Source organism: Semicossyphus pulcher, unplaced genomic scaffold (assembly GCF_022749685.1).
Source record: "Semicossyphus pulcher isolate SPU_LCO1_2020_fin unplaced genomic scaffold, fSemPul1.0.p SCAF_2, whole genome shotgun sequence".
NCBI lineage: Eukaryota > Metazoa > Chordata > Actinopteri > Labriformes > Labridae > Semicossyphus > Semicossyphus pulcher.
This window is the reverse complement of record NW_027211693.1, coordinates 24,610,033-24,631,160: the sequence shown is the minus strand read 5'-3', so window position 1 is coordinate 24,631,160 and position 21,128 is coordinate 24,610,033. Positions and strand designations below refer to the sequence as shown.

At 43.1% G+C, this 21,128-nt stretch overlaps 1 protein-coding gene across 2 annotated transcripts; it reads right to left on the bottom strand.

Annotated features, from left to right (window-relative positions):
* Window positions 1-1,246: 1,246 nt before the first annotated feature.
* LOC138598260 (synaptopodin) lies at window positions 1,247-17,932 on the bottom strand. 2 transcript variants are annotated; one of them, XM_069670007.1, is made up of 4 exons: window positions 17,868-17,932; window positions 12,920-14,262; window positions 6,602-8,655; window positions 1,247-4,628 (listed from the first exon to the last, which is right to left on the bottom strand). In XM_069670007.1, the coding sequence occupies exons 2-4, from the start codon at window positions 13,086-13,088 to the stop codon at window positions 3,246-3,248; spliced, it is 3,606 nt and encodes a 1,201-aa protein (XP_069526108.1). In that variant the 5' UTR covers window positions 13,089-14,262; window positions 17,868-17,932; the 3' UTR covers window positions 1,247-3,245. The 2 variants fall into 2 exon arrangements, with proteins under 2 accessions (XP_069526108.1, XP_069526107.1); XM_069670006.1 differs by lacking the exon at window positions 17,868-17,932 and adding an exon at window positions 17,734-17,821.
* Between the last annotated feature and the right edge of the window lie 3,196 nt (window positions 17,933-21,128).

The following is a 21,128-nucleotide window of genomic DNA, read 5'->3' as shown; positions in this document are numbered from 1 at the left end:
TTCCTAGTTTTAATGTTTTGATCAATTATTAAAAGGAGCACAGAGACCATTAGAGAATACATGAAATGTTTATTTTTAAAAGCAGTGGCTTGTACACATTCAGTTCAAACATTGTCCCTCCATTTGAACTTCAGTCTGGAGTCCTACAGATGGCAGTCTATGAACCTGTGATAAATGTGGCTTTGGATTTCTTTTTACCCTCAGGGGTTGCTGTTGGGGACGTGCCATTCCCATAACTATTGCCACAAATATCTACTATATTGCACTCACAGTGAAGCAAAACACAAGACTGTAAAACCAGAGAAGTAAGTCTATGAATATGGTAGTCGATTCTGTGCATGTCATGTTATGTCACTATTGTTAGCACATTCAAAAGGTAAACACCATAAAAAAACATGGGCAGATATATTTTTGTAGGGGATTGCATGAAATAAAAATAACATAAAATAAGTAGATTTATTGTAATTAATCAATGTAATCTAATTATTATGTTATAACTTATAAAGACTTTTTGTCTATGTCATTTACAAAGTTACAGGGTTACAATTCCATTGAGGAGACGCTTTGGTCCAAAGCGACATACATGTGAAAGCTGGTACAGCACAAGTAAGGATGTAGACAGGGAAAAACTAAGTATGTGCAAAAAACAGCTTCAAGTCAGATTGGATACAGGTGCAGACAGTGCACAGAGGAAATGCACAGGGTGTTAAGATGCAGTTTTTCATCACCCTCAAGAACGTCATCAGTATTATCATTATCATTATCACGTATTTCCTTATCCACATCAAAATCATCCTCATCAATATCATCGTCATTTAAAGTTAGCAATTCATAGCATCTCATTCCAACTAGTAAACAGCATTTAATATACCCACTTAATTGACATACAATCTTAATAGAGGAGCTCTTGAGCTCTTGCCTATATTAAGGTGTTATGCTAGGACCAGATGAAATATCAGTCCTGACACTTGACCCTGTACAGGATTACTGTAGTCCTAGCTTTGTCATATAGTTTTACCATAAAATATAAAAAGGGTAGATTAATTATATAATAAAATATTATATATACATATATTGTATATATATACATTATTTATTCATCCAATGGCTTAATCACTTAATGTATATTTGGTTGTTTTAAAAAAGGGGAAATCATTTTCTCAAGTTACCTCAATTTGAGTTAAACAACTATTTTCAGTTCATGGTGTTAAATAATATCAAAATAAAACAAGCAACATACAATGCATGATGTAAATTGTTGTGTCATCACTTTTTATTTTGCATTCATTTTCAGACATCATACAGTTAGGAAATGAGACAAAAATGAGCCGTGAAAAATGAGATACAAAACATCTGCATGCGAAACTCAAAAAGGTGATGATTATTTTCTGCGTTTGAGGATGTCAGCAGTGTTTGGTTTGTCCGAGACGTAACCCAGCTGGAAACCAATCCATGACAGTGATATAGGCTTAAATCCTGCTGAACGAGCCAGGTCACCATGTAGCAGGTGTCCTTGTCACTCAAACCATACACAGAAGTAAATATTTAGAAATGTGCTGATGCTTTTGACCTACATGTCAGGGAGTGAAGGAATGAGCTGTTGTGTGTGCTGGTACAGGACTGGGAAAGATGGGAATGTAAAAAAGGTGTGAAAAAGGCTTTCACACATTAAGGCAGTTTTGTTTTGCAGACAGCAGCCAGGTTTACGGCTAATTGCCACTATTACGTCAGCATAGTAAAATGTGCAGGAATGTTCTTATTCTTACAGTAGGATGGTTATTTTCTGGTTTAAATGTGAATGGCACCTGTTTGCAAATCAAGTTTAACAAAATGCCAACTTAGCTATGGAAATGGAAAGAACAGAAGTGCAAATCAAGTATTAAAAAAACTTTAAAAGCTAAAGAGAATTTACATTAGAGTTATGCATGTATTTAAAATACAATCCATTCCTCCGCTCCTTTCTCACGAACACTTAGATTAATATTTCACAACATACAACTTTCCTCTGACCTTATTTCCTCATCAAAGTTTCACAACATTTTGTTGTTCCCGCTTCTACTTGCTCGACATACACTTGTACTTATCCAAACAGGCACTTTGTACGACAAGTACAGACACAAAATATGTTAATTTGTTCCTTATGAAAGGCATTACTTATTTTAAAAAAGAACAACTGTTTGTGGTCAACAAAAGCAACAAAACTTAGGCATACATACATCAATCTCCAATATGAATGTTACAATCAATATGCCATCAAATTTGCATGTTAACATGTGACATTTGTTCATTAAAATGTGTGTCATCAATGTTTAAACATTAGCAAAAAGCCTTTTAAATCTTGTTTTCCTAAAACAGTGTTTGATTGAACAGAAATGCCCCGTTGAACCTCTAGGTAACTCTCTTCATACTCAACTCTTCCTTTTTTCTGTCATTCCCTATCAACCTGTCTTTAAAGCTTACATTCATTTAAGCAAATGCAGTACATAAAGCAACATATATACAATGTGTTAAATTGATTATTGCACTGTGATAATTATGCATATGAATTATTTTCCATTCATTATAATGGATAACAAACTGTGATGAATACTTTGACCATGTATGATAATGAGAATAGCATGTGTCCCAACAACCACTATGTCATGAAAAGGATGATAGAAGCTGATTTTACCATGTATATTTAAAGTGAATGTTGCCTGTACAGTTCAATGAGCCGTATATTTACACATCACTAATTCCATGTGTTTCCTCTATGTTTTAAAATTTGAAGTCTATTCTCATTTCGGCTTGTGTCAGGCAAGCAAATATAGCAATAATTCATCAATGACTTTTGAAACCAATACCCTTTTGCTTTAAAACTAGTCCAGTGGAACAGTCGAATATGTGTTTGTTGTAAAAAAGTGTAAAAAGTCAACATTCATTGAAGTGAATTAAAATATCTTTGGTTATTTTTAATTATTCGCGCTCTTTGGTATGTAAGAAGCATACAAGCCACAGAAACTGCGCCATGTCAAAAGCTTGTTCTTGTCAGTCTCTATTATGAATGTAAGTACGGTAATATAAAATACTAATACTACCTAGATACAACATGTATCATTATCCAGGGTTGGTGTTTATAGTTACAGAAAGGTAACTTAAGTAAAATAAGTCTGATCAAATGCCACCAAAAATGCCTTTTTCTGCTCCAATGCCCCAAAAGTCAATGGAGACTGAAATAATGCTTTGACTACCAGGCAGTAACACCCTCACAGGTCAGTAGAGACAGTGCTTCTCTTCACCCTCAGGCTCCCGCCCCAGCCGCGGGGACAGGTGTTGTAGGAGTTCAGGCCGGGGGATCGGAGGCCTGAGTCTTCAGACTCAACAGAGGCATCAGAGTCAGTGAGGGACCGAGTGTTGTAGAGCCTCACAGGGGAGCAGATTCTCTGCGTTGGGGTGGCAGGAGGGCTCGTGAAGGTCGGGGACTGGGCTCCCAATGCCCGTGACTGGAAAGGGCTGATGGGCGGTTTGTGACAGTCATAACCATGGTGGGAACTTCCCAGAGGTGAGATGGGAAGGCTATGACCGCTCAGTGCTCCAGGGGAGGGACTGTTTTTACGTTTGGCCGCATTGATGATGTTCTTAGCCAGGAGACGGTGATTGGTTTTAGAGTCCAGGTTATTGACAATGGGGGACATGCAGCGACTGTCTTTGGGTTGAAGAACAGGGGACGTGACAGAGGATGTGTACAGAGGCTTAGTGGCGGGGAAGGATAAGCTGGTCTGGGAGAGTGCAGGGGACTGGGAACGTGAACCCCAAGGAGGAGAGACAGGAGATGTGGCTGAAGATGTTTGGGGAGGTCTGGATGCGGAAGTATTGTGGCCTACCATTGGAGACTGGCATCTTGATCCCCAAGGAGAAGCAGTTGTAGACGTTTGGGAAGGTCTGGCACTAGGAATGGTAGAAGCCTGGGTATTTTGGCTCACAATAGGGGACTGGCATCTTGATCCCCAAGGAGGAGAGCGTGGGGATGTGGCTGAAGATGTTTGGGAAGGTCTGGATGTGGAAGTATTCTGGCCTACCATTGGGGACTGGCATCTTGATCCCCAAGGAGAAGAGCGAGGGGATATGGCTGTAGAGGCTTGGGAGGGTCTTGATGTGGAGGTGACAGATGAAGATTGGGCATGCTGGCTTACCATTGGAGACTGGCATCTTGAACTCCAAGGAGGAGAAAGAGGAGAAGTAGTCGTAGAGGTTTGGGATGGTCTGAAACCAGGATTTGAGGATATGTTAGAGGACTGATTGTACTGGTTCACCATTGGGGACTGACATCTTGAACCCCAAGGATGTGAGCGTGGAGAGGTGGCTGTAGATGTTTGGGAGGGTCTTGATGTTGTAGAGGAGGTAACAGTGGAAAACTGGATGTTCTGACTGGTCATAGGGGATTGGCATCTTGTACCCCTAGGAGAGGACACAGGGGAAGTCACCGAGTGGCTGGAGATGGTGGTGGAGGGGCGATTGGTTTGGAGGCTGGTAGTCCAGGATGCAGTGGCTGGGCCATCTGGGCTGCTGAAACGTCTGGTAAGGCTTGGGGTGCTCTTTGGTGTGGGAGTCTCAGCTGGTGCTTCAACTTGGGAGGAGTCCTTTGGTGTCTGTTGGACCATGATAAATAGTTTTTAGACTCTTGTAAACAGACAGATATAAAGCACTCAAAACTTGCAAAATAAGAGATTCTAGTATAATGCTTTTAAAACTTCTGAATTTAAAAAATGATTATCTAATAATAAAGTGTTTGATTTGAGATTGACACTCGTGTAAACTCACAAAAAATAAATATTTAAATGAGAAATATGATCGACACTAACCATATTCATTTAGTTAGACTATAATTATACGAAGGGAGTTTGTTATGATGAACTGTATTTATGTGTTCAGTCTGAACCCCAGTGGCATTCAGGTCATCTCTGTGTATATCTTCAATAAGCCTGAACACGAACACACATAAGCCTGATCTTCAGTGTCTCTCTCGGGTTACTGTCATCTGGCCTCCTGAGATGGTTAACCTTTACGAGGATATGAAGTTACTCGACTGAAGCAGAGTAGCATTCCATCTTATGCACACACTAATTTAGTGCAAACTCTCCAGTGATAATAATATGAAGACTGTCTATGGTATTACAGATGAAACTGATAGAAAAGGTTAGGGTCTTTTGAGATTAATGTTACTGGTAACATTTCAAAAGTTTAGGACATCTGAAACAAGAAACAATGCCCAGGTTAAGGGTCATTCAATTTGTCTTGGTGCCCCTCAAAACCAACAAGACCAAGGGTCAGGTATTAACACAAACATACATAACTCAAATGCTTATGGAAGTGTAAAATACCTTGCAGTAGCAAGATGAACTAATTAATTCTGGACTTTGAATGTCACATACTCTGTTCCAAAATAGATCCATCTCCTGTTGCAAATTGTGTATGTACTTTACATAACAATTATTAGTGTGTTCAAGTGTTTGCAAGGATTGCAAGAAAGGCAGGGTGAAATAATAAACACCTAACAGTGGAATTAATCGTTGGAAGAAGCAAGTGAAGTCAGGAAAAGAGAAAAAGAAGAAAGAGGTCACAGTGGAGTGTTAGCATAAAGCTTTAATCAGAGAAAGAAAGATTCAACAGAAAAAGTAAATCATAACTGACAGGATATCAGTAGAAGACAGCAGTGAATCAAGGATTATGAAATGAGACGGGCTGCTTAAAACAAGACTGCTGACTAAAACAGCAGTGACTGATGATGTCCTATGAAAATATACCTCTAGAAAAACTGCTTAAAGTCATGAAACTAATATATATGTAGGTCCATGAGGCAAATTAGTATGCAGCCTGCAGATTTAAAACATCCAAGTATCCAAGTACACACCATATATTTTGGTAGAAAATGCTGGAAAGCAGAGTAAATTACCCTGAAGACATAAAGACATAAAAGCAGTTCTCTCTCTCTCTCTCTCTAGTCAGTGAGCAGCATTAAATTGCAAATCGTAGATCATAAAGCAGATGCCAGACCATCTGTTAAAGTGCTTTGTGAAGCAGCATCACCCTGGTGCCCACAGAAAGTGGAAAAAGTGTGAGGTTGTTACTGATCATATCTTAGAAATGTCCTGAAAATTAAAATTTTTTGGTGCTGATGTTCTTGGCAGTTTTGGGCATGGAAGCTATCTAATTACACCAAGGCACATCTTTATTTTAATTGAGGGTTATTAAGGCTGTTTTGGTGTTTTTCATATGGAAAAAACCTAATTATATATTCCCTGAACAGTTAAGACGTTTTCACTTGGGTCTTTTTTAAGATACAGACTTGGCCTGGCCCTGGCTGCTATCATTGCGTTACTCCTAGATCAATTGTTTTCCATCACAAGAGGATTATAAACATTTCACACGTAAAAATATGTCCACTCTAATGCAAGACATAGTATAAGAATAAGGCACGAGTTAAACAAAAAAGTGCAGTTATCTGTAAATTTTAGCTCTACTAGAACCAGTTTTAGTTTTGAAACCATGTGAATAATCTCTACAAAAGATCTCTCTGTCGTAAACAAACTTTCTAATAATAGTACAGAGAGGGTCTCCACACCTGCGGTGCAATCCCTGCCTTCTTGGCAGAAAAGTTTGGCCTTGGTGCCTGGACCCCCGACCGAGGAGAGGACACCCGCTCTGGAGAAAAGGCTGACATTGGAGAACTGATCCTCGGCTGCCCAGACGCTGGATGTGATGGATACTCTGCTCCTCCTGAGGGGCTGAAAGGCAGCGGTGGAGACATACACTGGGTGCTGAAGCGAGAGGGAGGATTATGAGGCAGGGACGTCTGTCTGGAGAAAGACTGTGAAGACATCAGGTTCTTGGACTGTGGTGCTCCTCTGGGCAGGGTACTAAGGGGGTCTTTAGTTGGTTTAAAGATGAAAAGGGAAGAATTGAGCTGGTAGGGCCTGTGCCTTGACAAGTCCATTTCTATCTTGGAGCAACCGTTTTCCAAAGGAGGCGGCTCTGGAACTGGCTCCGGTACTGGGGCCTTTTGCCTCGGTTTCTGCTTGACAGCTTGTTGGGCCTTCAGGTTTTGTGAGAGCTGGGTACTCATCTCAGAGTTTTTAGCAATGGCTTTGACTCTTCCGGGCATGTTCGATGGGTACACCCAAGATGGTGGCAGAGACATGGTAGGAGAAGGCGACCTAAGTTGTCCTGCGCTTTGGTTTTCAACAACATATTTCTCCATCCTGGACTGACGCTTGGCAAACAGCTCTGCCCCCTTTCCTGATACGTTGCTGAGATTCTGCTCTGGCCTGTGCTCCGCTCTTGGACGAGTCCTGGAGCTCTTGAGGCAGGAAGACCACTCTGGAGCTTTTGCCTCCTCTGCCCTGTCTTCCTCCTTGGCGAGGAAGTTGGAGGCCTCTGCACCGAGCGCAAGCAACTCTTCCTCGGACACTGGCTCAGGCACAGCTCTGAGTCCATGTTTCTTCCTTTCATCCGTCCCCTGAACTAATGACAGCAGCTCAGGGTTCGGAGGTACCACTGTCTTCTCTTTGAACGTGAACATCGACTTCCTATTTGCCCTTCTAGCTGCACCCTCCTCTAGTATTCCTGTTTTGATCGGTATCATCTGCTTCCTCTCTCCAGCAGGCTGAGGAACGAAGGTGGAAGGCTTTGGGGCGGTGGGTGGGCCATAATGGGGCATGGGTGGGTACTGAGATACAGAAGGGAACTGGGATGGTGGAGGTGAGGAAGGGGACATTACAGGCGACATAGGAGGTGGATTGGAGTAGTAGTTCTGCGGCGGTTGGTTTGTAAAGGCAGGCAGAGGAGGTGTTGGGTATGACGGAGGCGGAGGAGGTGAGAATGCCACGGGTTGAGGAGCAGTGAAAGCAGGGAGAGGAGGAGTGGCATAAGAAGGAGGAGGGGGAATATCCACGGCGGGGCTGACTGCCTCTGGAGACTGCACTGTCGGCGGTGAGAAAAAAGGCCTGGCGGTTCGATTGATGATTGTGCTTGTCTGCTTGGATGTAGGCACAGACACCCTGTCAGGTCCGGAGTTAACATGGCCACCATTTAAAAGCTTTCCAGGGGGAACGGGCCCTGTGTAGCCCCCATTTATCTCAGCAGGTTTCATCAGTACAGGATCGGTAGTATTACTTCCAGGGGGATTCTCATCCTTGACTTTGTCCTCAAGCTCTTCATTGATTTTAACTCTTGCCTCTTCCTCTTCCTCCTGCTCTTCCTTGACAGGGAGGAAATGTCTTTCTTGGATAACATGCTCCTCCATGTCCTCTTCCTTGTGGAAATCTTTACCTGGATGCTCCATTGTATCACCTACTGAATGTGCCCTCCCAGGTGGTGCCAAATTGGTAGCTCTATTTTTAAAGTTCAGGTCTCTATCCTTCTCCTCACTGCTCCTCTCTGCCCATGTTAGTTTGTTAGACGAGGAGTCGGTTTTCACATTCTCAGCTCTGTCCTCCTCTGAACCCTCTCCACAGCTTTCCAGAGTGAAGGCGTTCACCCTCTGCTTGCGCCGGTTGAAGAGCTGCACGCCTCTGGAGCTGGAGTTGGAAGGGATTGTGAGCTGAGCCGCAATAATCTGACTCCTGACGCGGGCCTCCTTCAGCTCCTTCTCTGATAAACTGGCACTCCGGGTCAGATCTGGAGTGAAAGAGACAAAGAGGAGAGTGGACAGACTGATCAATGTGAGAAAGGGATTTAGCTTTTTTATCCTAACAGAGATGTTTGATTATCGATAAAAGGGACTCTTTCTTTGGGAGGCTTAGCAATGCTCTAAAATCTACTGTTCAAATAGAGAAAACTCTCCCACCATCTAATTAAATCTCACCATACCACTTTCATGTACAAATAGAGAGAACAAGCATAGACACATTTTTAACAAGTCTGACTGAGATTTAATATTCTTTTAAAAACCCACATAATTGTGTCTGCACCATATGGTTTTGATTGGTCTTTGCAGTGCTTTTTATTCCAACCAATCCTACAAGAAATAAGAGCTTTGTTGGACACTTAACTCAGCAGACTGGAGCTGCAGACTTACAGACGTTGGCAGAGAAACTTTTTAAATAAATATTTTTATAAGACAGAAATACATAAAAGTTAATAAAAATGTCTAGGTCATTGTCTCAGAGGAAACCAGTGTCAATCACGTGTTTCACTGAAGTTGCACTTTCGCTGATTACATAGAAATTATGAGATAAGACATGTCTGTGTTGAAAATCGTCAGTTTGTTTTCTGAGCTTAAGAGCTCCATTCCAGGCAGCGGAGCTATTTCCTCTGCCATCTGCAGTCGTCCCTCCCTGAGCATTCCTGCACCGCCGAGAAAAACTCCCTGCCTCAGCTTCCAACATGCCTTTGGTTTCTCTCTGTAGTTAATTTGTGCAATACTGCAGCTAAAACCTTTAATAGACCATTTTTACAATCTACGGCTCCCAAAAACGACATCTTTCCACTGCTGTCTATAAACATACTCTACAATCAAGTGTTCCCATCTTAAATTTAGACGCTACATCATGCTTTAAAGTTCATGAGGGAAAAAAATAAAAGCTGCATCTTTACTTTTCTAACAGATTAAAACCTTAAGTCATGGACTCTGACGGACATTTTAAAAGATATATTGTGGTGACACATCTGGTATATTATTCGTCTCATACATGTTACTCTGACTGGAGGAAGATATTAAGCGTCCCTTCGGGAGGTTTCTCAGACAGCTGGCACAGCCTCTTCATTTCATAAGGTGATGGATCCAGACAGCTACATTATTTGATGTAATCATGTGCCAATCACAATAATCACGCATAAATCAATCACGTGTTCAGCTTTTCTATACAGCTCATTCTGCATGCAGTTTTTCCTGGCACGGAGTATAAAGCTAACATGATCGTTCCCTCAGTATAAAGGAATAATATGCATCTGCCATTGATTTTACAGACTCTAAGTCTGCCCTCGCAGTAATTGAGTTAACTCTTTGTAGGGTGTCCATGAGTTCCTTTTACATTAACCCATCTGAAGTTCAATAGCATATGTTTATAATATCCTGTTTAAAATATTGATTTCATAGAGGGCCTGTTGGGCATATTTGGATTATAAACATTTGCAAGACATTTACATTTACAACTTAATTATGCCCTTTGATGATGACTGTGATTAGATCTGCAGGGATATACATCAATGTTGGTAAATCAGAGATATAACAACCACGGCAGATATTTGTTACAACATATAACTAGGGTGAAAGTATTATAACACTATACTTTTAACAAGCAGCATAAATTAGCTTCTTTTAAAGGCTGCTGCAGAGAACTGAGCCAACCTCTCACACAGGTACTTACTGTATATTCAGAGCTTGTTATTCAGGTAGTCAATATGGATGCCATTGACATTTTTATAGCTGTTTAATTTTTAAAGTCAAACTACCAGAGGCAGAGCAGCGAGGCTTGAAATGAAGAGTCCTCACTGTAAACATCTCACCTCTTGTGGGAGCCGGACAGGTTATCAAGTGACACGCAGGTGCAAATCCCATCAGTGATTGATACCATGACTAAAATAGTTAGCACTTGTAAAAACAAGTGCTACTCTTTATGAAATGTGAACTTTTGTTACCTTAATATAATAATAATATATAAAACTGTTTGTAACTGGTTATCAAAGTTTATTGCGAACAGCCGCTTAGTCACGACTTTTCCAGATATTTTCAAGCTAATGAAGACGTTAATCAACAGGTAATGACCGGAAGTCAATCTGAGTCTAAGATAATTCGTGTTCTTTCAAGATATAATATGGAGCTGACAACACATAAAGGCTAAATGGACTTTGGTTACAACTTGTTTTCATTTTAGAGGGGAAAAAATACCTAACTTTATGTACGGAAGCCGTTTAATTCAGTTACTAAAATAACACACCCCTACCAAAAAGTCGTATCTCCTTACTAAGCAGGCAAGTTTATCCCGAGTTTTCATTTAAGGCTCAAACTATGCTAATGTTTCACGAGTTAACTGAAAAGTTAGCTTATTCAGCTAAATCCTCTTTATCTCCTAATCTCTTACCTTTTTCATGTCAAAACTCAGAGCTCCGCTGTTTTGTTGTACTTCCACAAGAGTTTTCAATCTAACTGCGTCTGATACTTTCACACCCCCTTTCTGCAGCGAGACACGGGATCGGATTTCTTTTCCTCCGCAGCTCAGCACACAGACAGGGAGGGAGAGAGGGAGGGAGGGGGTCTGTAGCTGGAGGCTGTGCTGTCTGTCATCCAGCCTCCAGCTCTGTTTCACTTTTCCAAAATCCGCACAACCTCCTCCTCTGCAGACTTTCCACTAATTATAAAAACGGAGAAATGCCTAGAAGAGAGGAGCTCAGGGCTTCTGTTGCAGAAACTATCGACTTTTTAACACTTGAACACACAGCTTCACTTAGTTCTGACAGTTCTGGAGAGGTGTCCAATCAATGGCGAGTATTGAGCTGCTTATCTCTGTCTAATGTCCTAGGATGGCAGGAAGTGTCTGACCCTTGTAGGAGTCTTTGAAGTGGAAAGAGAAACCAGAGATACTCCAGTTTATGTGTGTATGGATTAGACCGGTGAGACACCAGTGATCCACCATCTGACCCCTCCTGCCCCCCCCCCATGTCTGTCTGGATATCACCCTGTTAGTGAGTGTGTGTTTATTGTGCACTCTCCCCAACCAAGTGCCTGCCCTCTCTGAACCCTTGGGGCCTTGAGCTCCAACCTGCAAGGGCAGGATAGGAATTTCCTGTCCTCCAGCAGAGACAAAACTCAGCCCTAGGCAATGATGCAAGGGCCTAACTTCTGTCCAGTTCCATCCCTGCGTGGGCGAGAGCAGACGGCAGACTCCCCCCCCACAGCATGGAGGATTTAAGTCAGGGGGGCCGACGCTGCATTTGTGTATCAAAGGTCAGATTACCCTGTCGGATGTTATCTTTCTCCGGGCGATGGCTGTGGGGTGAGCGGGATGACAGCACCGGCCCCCGTGGGTGATGTGTGAAGCGGTATGGAAAGAGAAGGATTAACAGAGGTCCTGGGATCTAACCCGACTGAATGTGACCTAAACTCTCCGTAGATCCCATGGGAGAAATAAAAGACGAGCTCAGAGGTGGAAACCTAGCCCTGCTGCTCGTATTGTTACTTTCAAAACGCCTCTGCTTAGGTATAGCCGACTCTTAGTGCTTTTCTGTTGTTTTTGGTGATCTTTGCTGCATTTGAGGAAACCAATTAGTGAGTAATGAGACATGGGAACAGTGGAGGAGGTTCAGAGGCTACAGATCTGTATCAGGGATTATCTGATGGTCGTGACCTTTCTGTTTTGTTTCCTTGCTGCACTTTTTTACTCTTTTTCAAAGCAGCGTTTGACGGACTTGTCACAGCCAGGAGCTAATTATCTTTCCAGTTAGGTTTGTTGTGTCGGTGTTTTTCCATATTGCCATTTAACAACATAATGTTGTGTTGTTTTTATGAAGTGTGAACTCTTTTATACTTCTTTAGGGTTTGACAGCTGAGAAAGTAAAGAGAAAGGCCTGGAGAAGTTTCCAAAAAGCTCCTGCCCATTATTGTCAGTGGCTGTGTTGTGTATTAAGACTGCCCTTTAGCAAAGATGCATGATTGCATTTCCATTGCTGTAGCAGGCTGTATTTTTACTGCGTGGAAACAGATGTTTCATGGAGAACCTCACTGTGTCAAGTTGCACTGACAAGCCAGGGCGGCCTGTTTTCTCTATCTACTCTCAGTTATAGGTTTTCTAATAGGATGATAAACCATAAGGGAGTACCACAATCAAACCACTGGAAATGTATTTACAGCTACATTTCTGTGCAATGAGGTAACAGAGTAATAATACACTATATGGTGCTGCTCAGGCTTCCTAAATAAAGCACCAGACAAACAAACACTCACTTGTTTTCCGGCTCATCTGTTCTGTGTTGAATCCTGTCTTCTCCCATGATGCATTGCACTCCGTCCCAGAGGTGTACGTGTTTTGCGTTGCCTGGAGAGGTTTTCTCACTCCTCCTGGACTCCAGCTCACCCCTCTCCTGATCGGCACATGTCCCTTCTCCATCTCCATCGCTACACCCGGTTAAATGCTTCAGCTGCAGCAGAAACAAAAGCCCTCAGCGGGGGGATATGGGAGGGTTTCGTTCCAGTCGGCCCAATCTTCTCCCCTGATCAGATGATACTGTGGTCCAGTAGGAAAATAAGAGTTTGCGTCCTTACTGGCAGGTGGTGAATAAGTTTAAGAATACAAGAAAGCACACAAAAAGGGACACGGTGAGGAAAAGCTCAGCTTTCCAGGTTTCTGCTTCCGGTCATGGCTCCTACTCCAGCAGTAATCCACACAAACGTTGTCCTGTAGTCAGCCCAAATATGACAGAAGAAGCTTGCTGGTACTTGGTCTTTATCAAGTATTATTTTAAACTAAAAGGACCTCCCAGGAGGGTCAGCCCCGATGTGCCTTGGACGAGTTCCCATGGACAACTGCCACAGAAATTGCACAAGTTTGTTGTGCTCTGTTAAAAATCTGGCAAAGCGTGCTGAGAAACAGCCCAGTCGTCTCTCTCTGCATCCCTCTAATACTCCTTTTTCTCTTTCCCAGACGCTGCTCTTCCTCCTCTGCTATTTTGGTCACCAAAACATGCTTTTCGTCTGCATCTCAATCTCCAGCCTGCAGATTATTTTTCTTTCTGTGAAAAGGATCTGCCCTTTATCTTGGAGATCATAACTCTGCAGTGACGTGAAAGGGAACTGTGTATATATGCAGCTTCCTGCTGTTAGGTGCATGCGAGGAATAACATTTCACTCTGGAAAGGTCATTCCTGAGACTGTTTTGTATTCAGGGCTCTGATGTATTCAATTAAAGTCGCTTTATTCTGGTTCCTGGTTTATTTCTTATACATTAAAGCCAGATACATTCTCTGAAGGCAGAATAATCTGTTTCTCCTTTTGTTTATTCACAAAACCACAATTGAGAGGGAAAGTTCACTTTCTTCTGGTGGTAGTTTGGATGAATGCTGAAGTGTATCAGACTACTCGAAGCAAGAATTCATCTCGAGTACATTAAATCTGCGGTCAGGAGCTGCACCATTCAGACTTTCAGTTTGTTTGGTTACGTCCTTGTAGAGAAAAGTTTTGATGTCTGTGATCTGACTGTCGAGCCAGTCCTTGTTTGGTGGACCAAGCCTCGAAAGGTCACCGTTCCTCCGCTATGCCCTCTCCATGTCCATTTCTACGTCCAAAACCACCTGCAAGATCAGAGAAACGTGCTGATTAACATTCAGCTATGTCATTTAAATCAACCTTTTCTTCAGTTATGTTATTTAAATGTGACATTCGCAAAGAAAAAACTGGATGTTACATCAACTCACAACTCTGGCAAACCACAGATCTGGCAAACAGCTGGTACAAGAGTCCTACTCGATATTATATCATCGCCCTTTGTGTAATGGCACACGTATAAACAGAGTCCTTTGTACAGGATTAAAGGTATTATCTGTAATGGTTTCTGGAAGGCTGTCAAAAAGACATGACCTTTATGCCAACATAAAAAGTTTCTACAAATTAAAATGTGCGTCTCTGTTTTGAAAAGGTGGCTTGAAGAACATTTTTATAAACTCTACTTGGCTCATTTTGTGCTTTTAATGGACATTGGTTTACATCCAAAACGCATAAAAGTCAACCTTCGTCCATTTAAGAGACAAAGAAAGTCAAATTCTCTGTCTTTAAGGGAAAATTAGACTTCCTATTTGAACTGTAGTCAGGCTATAAGGTTGCAATAAGTCTGACATTGATAAAGTCACTGTGTTGCCCCCTAAGAGGTAAATAGGATCAGATTCTTTCAGCTTTCAGGACGGAAATATGTATTAAACTTACAATAAAAATATCTCTGTGTCAGGGTTATTGATAAGATACAGAACATTGAGAAAGTGATAGTGATTAATGAGTGACAGCTAATACATTCCTCCCTCTTATGCAATAAAGATTTTCATTAGATGAGCGGTGTCACGTTTCTCCTTCACAGCCAATAAAACCCACCGGCAAAGTTTGTAACAGTAAACCCCCTGTTTGCACGTCCTTGTCCTTGATGGGACTTGTCTCTCCTTGAGGCTGATCACGATTGCATTTGTTTTTGCTGGAGAGTCACCGCTGTAACACTCAGGAGAGGGAGGGCCTGATGTGTGCACAGAACTACACACATTATTTATGAAATGCATCTTCCTAGCTCACATTCATGTTTTCCCTTGCAGAATGTGTTTTGTGCAGACGCTCTCGGACATGACAGCTGACTCATGACAATCTGTGGGAGGGTCCGTTTCGGTCATTGGCCCCTGAGCACAATCCTCCCCAAACAAAACACGGCCCCACCTCCCCGCAGAAAAGCGACAAAAAAAACCCCTCCACAATTTTCGCTTACTGGTGCGATTGTGTCAAGTGATCAGAGATGAAGGCGGGTATTGTTTAGACGCTCTGACAACAGCTCTTTGATTCCCCCAGATGTGTTTGGATCAATCTGGAGCACATTTGGAGGCCGGCTTTGTCTTCTTAGATTAGCACCTCGTTGCTACGTTTTCCAAGATCATGTTTATTCTAACCAAAGAGAACAGGAGTGAACACATGTTGAGGCCTTACACCGCAGTACCACATTGATTAAAATATGGTTTTATTACTTTCTTTCATCCAGTCTGCAAATATTTATTAACTTTTTAGTCAAAGAACAGCTGTAAGATGCTGAAAAGTGACACGAGCCGGAGTTCACATATGGACTCTTGAGTTTCTCATCTGCCTCAATCTGTTTTACTTTCTTTTCATTGGTCCCAGCTTGTAAATATCCAGCTTGGGTGTTGTATTTCTTCCAAACTGCCTAGTGATATCTCCCCCACTCCAACGTATCCTCTCTATTTTTCATACCTAAGCTCTGATGTCATCCCTCCTCCTCTCCCTACCCTCCAATTACCTTCAAGTTCAAAAGGTATTTTATGGTGCCCACCTGTCCAGCTCGGCTCCCACCCCCGCACAGTTCTCTGGTGCCACCCATTGACCTCCATGATTGCAGCCAAGGATATCATTTACAGTCTGGCCCGTAGGCCACTTTAGTGTGTAATCACAGAGTTCCTGTACATCGTCAACATATGATGGATTCAGACGCGGACAGCAAATCTATCCCACAGCTCTCTCTCTCTCTCTGCAGCGTAGTGATGATGCAGAAAAGGAATGGCTCTGGCAGCCGTGCAAACTGTAATCACTCATTTGTCCCTCACGGCTGTTTTCTTGTACATTTATTAGACATCTGCATCAATAGCAGACTTGTAGAAAGGGTGTCAGCCACCTAATAACTCATATTCTGCGTGCACTTCCACCTCAGGTAGGCATCTGTACATCATCAGCTGCTCTGGGCGCACATGTGAGGAGGTATCTGAGATGTGAGGATGTCAGGTGAGCGTGCATTCCACCTACTGTAACAGTTAAAAGTGTATCAGTAGGTATCAGTTACCAGGCTTATAATGGGGCATCTGGTCACGACATTGACTGGCAAGCTTTCATGACTGAATACCTCAGGGGCAGAGCTGTTCAGTATCTGCTATCTCCTGCCTTTTGCCTGGATTCTTAACAGTTTCCCAAGCAAAAACCATTCATCTGTGAACGCTAAAGGCTTCAGCAGGGCCATTTGCTCTCTCTCTCTCTGTTGCTCAAACAAAGAGCCATTCAAGGGCCCTTGCAGCACTACCAAATGATTTCGGGCAGAGCTCAAAAATTGGCATTCCTGCCTCATAATTCCTCGGGAGGCTGTGATAGTCAACATGCCCCGGCTTGTGCTGCCTGATGAGTGACATCGAAAATGTTGCAAGGCACAGACTTCAATGAAAGTCACGAATGTCTGCTGCTTCTCTCTCTCGTCTTTTCACTTTTTTGGAATGGTGCAAGTGTGCTCATAAATCATGCAGAGGAAGAGGAGAAGCTTGTAATGATGTGTCTGCTCCATGTGCAGCTCGTCCCACTCTCGTAGGCACAGGTGGAGAACATCAAGAGGGAAAGATAAATACTTGAGGTAGGCGTGTGATCGGATGCCAAGAGGGAGGAGCTTTCTAAAACAATCAGTCATGATCTGAAAACTGTTAGACGGCAAACGGTGGGGGGAACAGGCACTTTTAATACAGTGAAATGTTTGCAAATAATATCAATTCAGCAGGAAGTATGTGTGCACATTTAGCTTTGTTTGACCCTTCAAATTAAGATATTTGACGAAACACTTTAAAGCTGTTCTGCCACAGCGGGTATCAACATTGAACATATAATATATATGGCACCATATGGCAGAACAAAACCTACAGTTGCCCCCCTGTAAAGCAGTTTATGGGCCTCACCTGTTGTGTTAACAGGAAGCAATTACTTATACGTAAGTCAATACAGCTCCAGCCAGGTCTCTAATTGGATACACCCTCTAATGTTACACAGAGCAGTTCAAGTCTATAACCTGGCTGCACAGCAGGCTCCACGCAGTCAGGACAATAGGCTCGGATATCAGTGACCACAATGCTAATGCAGCCGGCCAGCCCCCTTTCTGCATGCCTGCAAGCCCGCACCGAGGGAAAACCAGCGGCCACAGATGTTTGTCATCTACTCAGACAAAGACTTTCAAAGTTTCCCTCCTCTTCTGCATTCCCCTTGCTCTCTCTCTCTCTCCCTCTCTCTCTCTCCAAACAAAGATAGAGTCTTACCCTGTAGAGATAAATATAATGGGCTGCAGGTGACAAAGTCTGCAGCGCTCACAGTTTCACCGCGACAGATAAAATTCCAGCATTCGAGCATATCCTTCCTGTTTGCTGTGTGTTGGTTAAGTCATGCTGCTCACCTGTACTCCGGTGGGTCTGTCTGTGTGAGGCTGCGAGTGTGTGCACTGCCCCTTTTCAGTTCCTACATACCTCCCCCTTTTACCTCTCTCCCCTCTCGCTCTCTCTCCCTTCCTCTCTCTCTCTCTGAATTGAAGCAGACGAAGGATAGGGGTGGGAGGGGAGGAGGGGGGGTCAGTTGGAACACAGTAGGCTCTTTGTCTGCGATCTTTTCATATGGTTTCCTTCAAGCTTGCATACTGAACACATTATGCTATAATATATTTTCATATTCAACACAGGGATGTGGAGGGGACCAGAGGGCCCCTCTCTGTTTCTATCCCCCCTCTCTTTTCCTTTCTTGACCCATTTTCCCGCCCTGTACACCGGACGGAGAAGTCCAAATAAAGAGCGAAAACTATGCGGGGGAAAAATGTAGACTAAGTTCCTGCTAAACCCGCAGAATTTGTTGATGCAGTCCCTGGCTGTTTTGGAATAATAAAAGTTAAAGACAGAAAATTGTTTCCTCTCAAGACCTAGGACAAGAAACCTCCAATATAAAGACCATCTCATGAAGAGCTCATATTTGTTGTACAGTGCACCATGTTTGGCCTCTCTGCAGGCCTTATAACTCTAAGAATATGATCCCGCAATATCTTTAAACACTGATTTACTCAATAGATCCCATAAGTGCCATAAAACATCAGTAACATCTGGCTCACTGGATAGTGTCTGAACCTTAGAAAGTATTTGATGTTTAGATTTATAGATCTGCAGAGAAACATTTGAATGTATTTCCCTTATCTTTAAAATCCTCCATACTGAACCCCCGCAGGCCCTCAGTGAGACGAGGACCAGCCGTAGGTACCGGATCGTTGGATCGGCAGTGGAGACTGCATGGCTGAGTTATAGGGTTGAAAAAATGTATCTTGAACTGCTGCCAGGCTTTAGGAGTAACATCTTAATCTCCCTTCAGCCATAGGATAAGCCAACTTTACTTAATGGTGCAGCTATTATGCTTGTGGTTCACCGCTCTATCAAACAGCAGGTCACGCAAAGTTTACCGAAATGCAAACCTCAAATTTTCAAATCAGTTTGGATCATGAGATCTTTAGGAAGAACGTGAGATACTTCCAACTGTGGTCGTGTTTTTCTTGGTGATTTTCGGTGAACTTCTCTTTTCGCCACCCTCCCTCACCTGATTGATGGTCCTGCCAAACAGCTCAGACAATCCATCATCTCGAGGCTACGCTAAGTAACGTCTCAGCACTGCCTCGTCTCCTCCTTCAACACCCGTCTCCTCCTGCTCCCAGCTCTCCCTCTCTGCATTCCTCTATCATTTTCTCCTCTGTCCTCACTCATCAGTGTGCTCGGATTGATTTTCCTTCTCCTTATCTCTCTATTTCCTTTCTTTATAGTCCCACTTCAGGCTACTTATTCCCATATTCCACTTAAATCTCCCTCTCTTCATCACCACTCCTGTGCCTTCTCCTTTGACGCAGCCTCTCCTGACATGTTTATATGTGTAGTACCCCATGCAGCTGGGAGAGCCGCCATTAGCCGCCGTGTCTATCCTTCTCCCTGCGTCTCCAGCGGCCCGGCCTGGCTGTGCTCCTCTGGCGTGACTCTCTGAAGGGCAGCTGTGTGTGTGGGAGACCAGGGAGCGGAGGGGAAATGTTAGCGCACATTCCTTCATAAGAGGGGCTTTTTGCTGCGAAGAGAGCTTCGTGGAATTTCCAAAGTGATCTGGTTTGCATTCCCTCTCAAGTCGGATCTATCTACAGAAGTTATTAAAGAGCGTCTGCTGTGGCCGAGGCCTGAATTGATTAGAATCACACACAGGCCGTCTCTGCTTTCTCGCTCACCATACCAACCGTCAGCTCATCCCTGTGGATGTAATGGGATACAGGCGGCTGTGGGGCTGTTCAAAGGCGCAGCTTTAGTGTAAACACAGAGAGGCAGAGGGGGAATATTCACCATGCTTGTGGATGTTTTGATGGGTAGATGTTCCTCAATGATTATGAGGTAACGCTCACATCTCATGGTGCGCATGAGAGGACTCCTCCATACTGACTGTTGATTACCAGTCTTCTACGGCCTGTATGTGGGACTAATTCAGTTAGGGCGCACTTAGGTTCCAGCTCTGCCTCTGTTTATTTTCACTCAGCAGACATCTGTATTTCTCATAAACTACCTCAGAGGCTGTTGTGGTTTGAAGCAGGGATGTATAAAGCTGGTAGAATCAGGGTGTGTCCACTTGTGGTTTGATGATGTATACTGTAAGGCCACTTTTAAAAGAAACCTCCAAAAACTCCTTTACAGAATCAGTCCTTAGAGGTGCCTAATAAACACTGCACTGATTCCACATTTAAAGTAGAAGCAGGCTTTTGAAGCCAGCTCGGCGCCTGCTTATGTATTAAAACTCCCAAAAATCCAGCTTATGCACTAAACATACTGCACGGCACAAATCCCACTAGGACTACTTTTGTGGTCTAAAGTGCTTCCACAGAACGGGCGGGGCATCTGAGCAGCTAGAGTGCTTTTGTGTTGTTTGTGCGTCTCCATATGTGTGTGTTATTTATGAACTGTATGCATATGGTTGGAGCCCCGGTGTTAAACTCACAGACTGACACTGAGCCCAAACCACAATCAGCTGGCCCACTCCGGGTAACGTCTGGGTAATGTTGAAACACACAGAGCCAGCAGTGCTTCTTACACAAACCCGAATCAGCTATATGGCAGCTTCGCCTCCTTCCTAATATGTTCCTGGCAACAGCTCTGCATAGACGTGAGGGAATCATGAATAATTGCAAATGAATCTCAGGGGTTTGCCCTGCACACAATCACTGTTTCCTTCACTGCCAGCTCGTCTGGTTCTCATTTTGAATGTTTTAATGTAATAAATTTCTGGCGTTATTCAGCTCAAAATCGCACTCATCAGTGTTCACATGGCTCCCAGAGCCAAAACAAACAAACACCGGATGTTGCAGAGAACAAAAAAGCTTAATCAGGGAGATTTAGTCTAAGTTTATTAGTCGGAAAACAAACAGGCCTTTTGATTCCTTGCATGTATGAACTTTACACCACCTAACAAACCATGTAAGTATCAGTAACTCAGTATCTGCTGAGTGAAACATCACATATCTGTAGTCTGGGTGTGACACTTCCACATCTTTCACATGAAGTCCAGGTTGTAATCTGAACAGGACATTACTTAATTCAATGGAATGCAATAAAACACTTTAACTTCTTATTATTCGCCCTATCGCTATGTTAAGTTTTAA

What these genes read in the sequence shown, in the direction of transcription:
- LOC138598260 (XM_069670007.1), bottom strand. Translation starts at nt 13,088, where the DNA reads ATGGAGATGGAGAAGGGACATGTGCCGATCAGGAGAGGGGTGAGCTGG. An exon ending in ACAGATGAGCCGGAAAACAA is followed by an intron (nt 8,656 to 12,919) that starts GTGAGTGTTTGT and finishes CTTTCACTCCAG; the next exon opens with ATCTGACCCGGAGTGCCAGT. An exon ending in AGGCAGGGATTGCACCGCAG is followed by an intron (nt 4,629 to 6,601) that starts GTGTGGAGACCC and finishes ATGGTCCAACAG; the next exon opens with ACACCAAAGGACTCCTCCCA.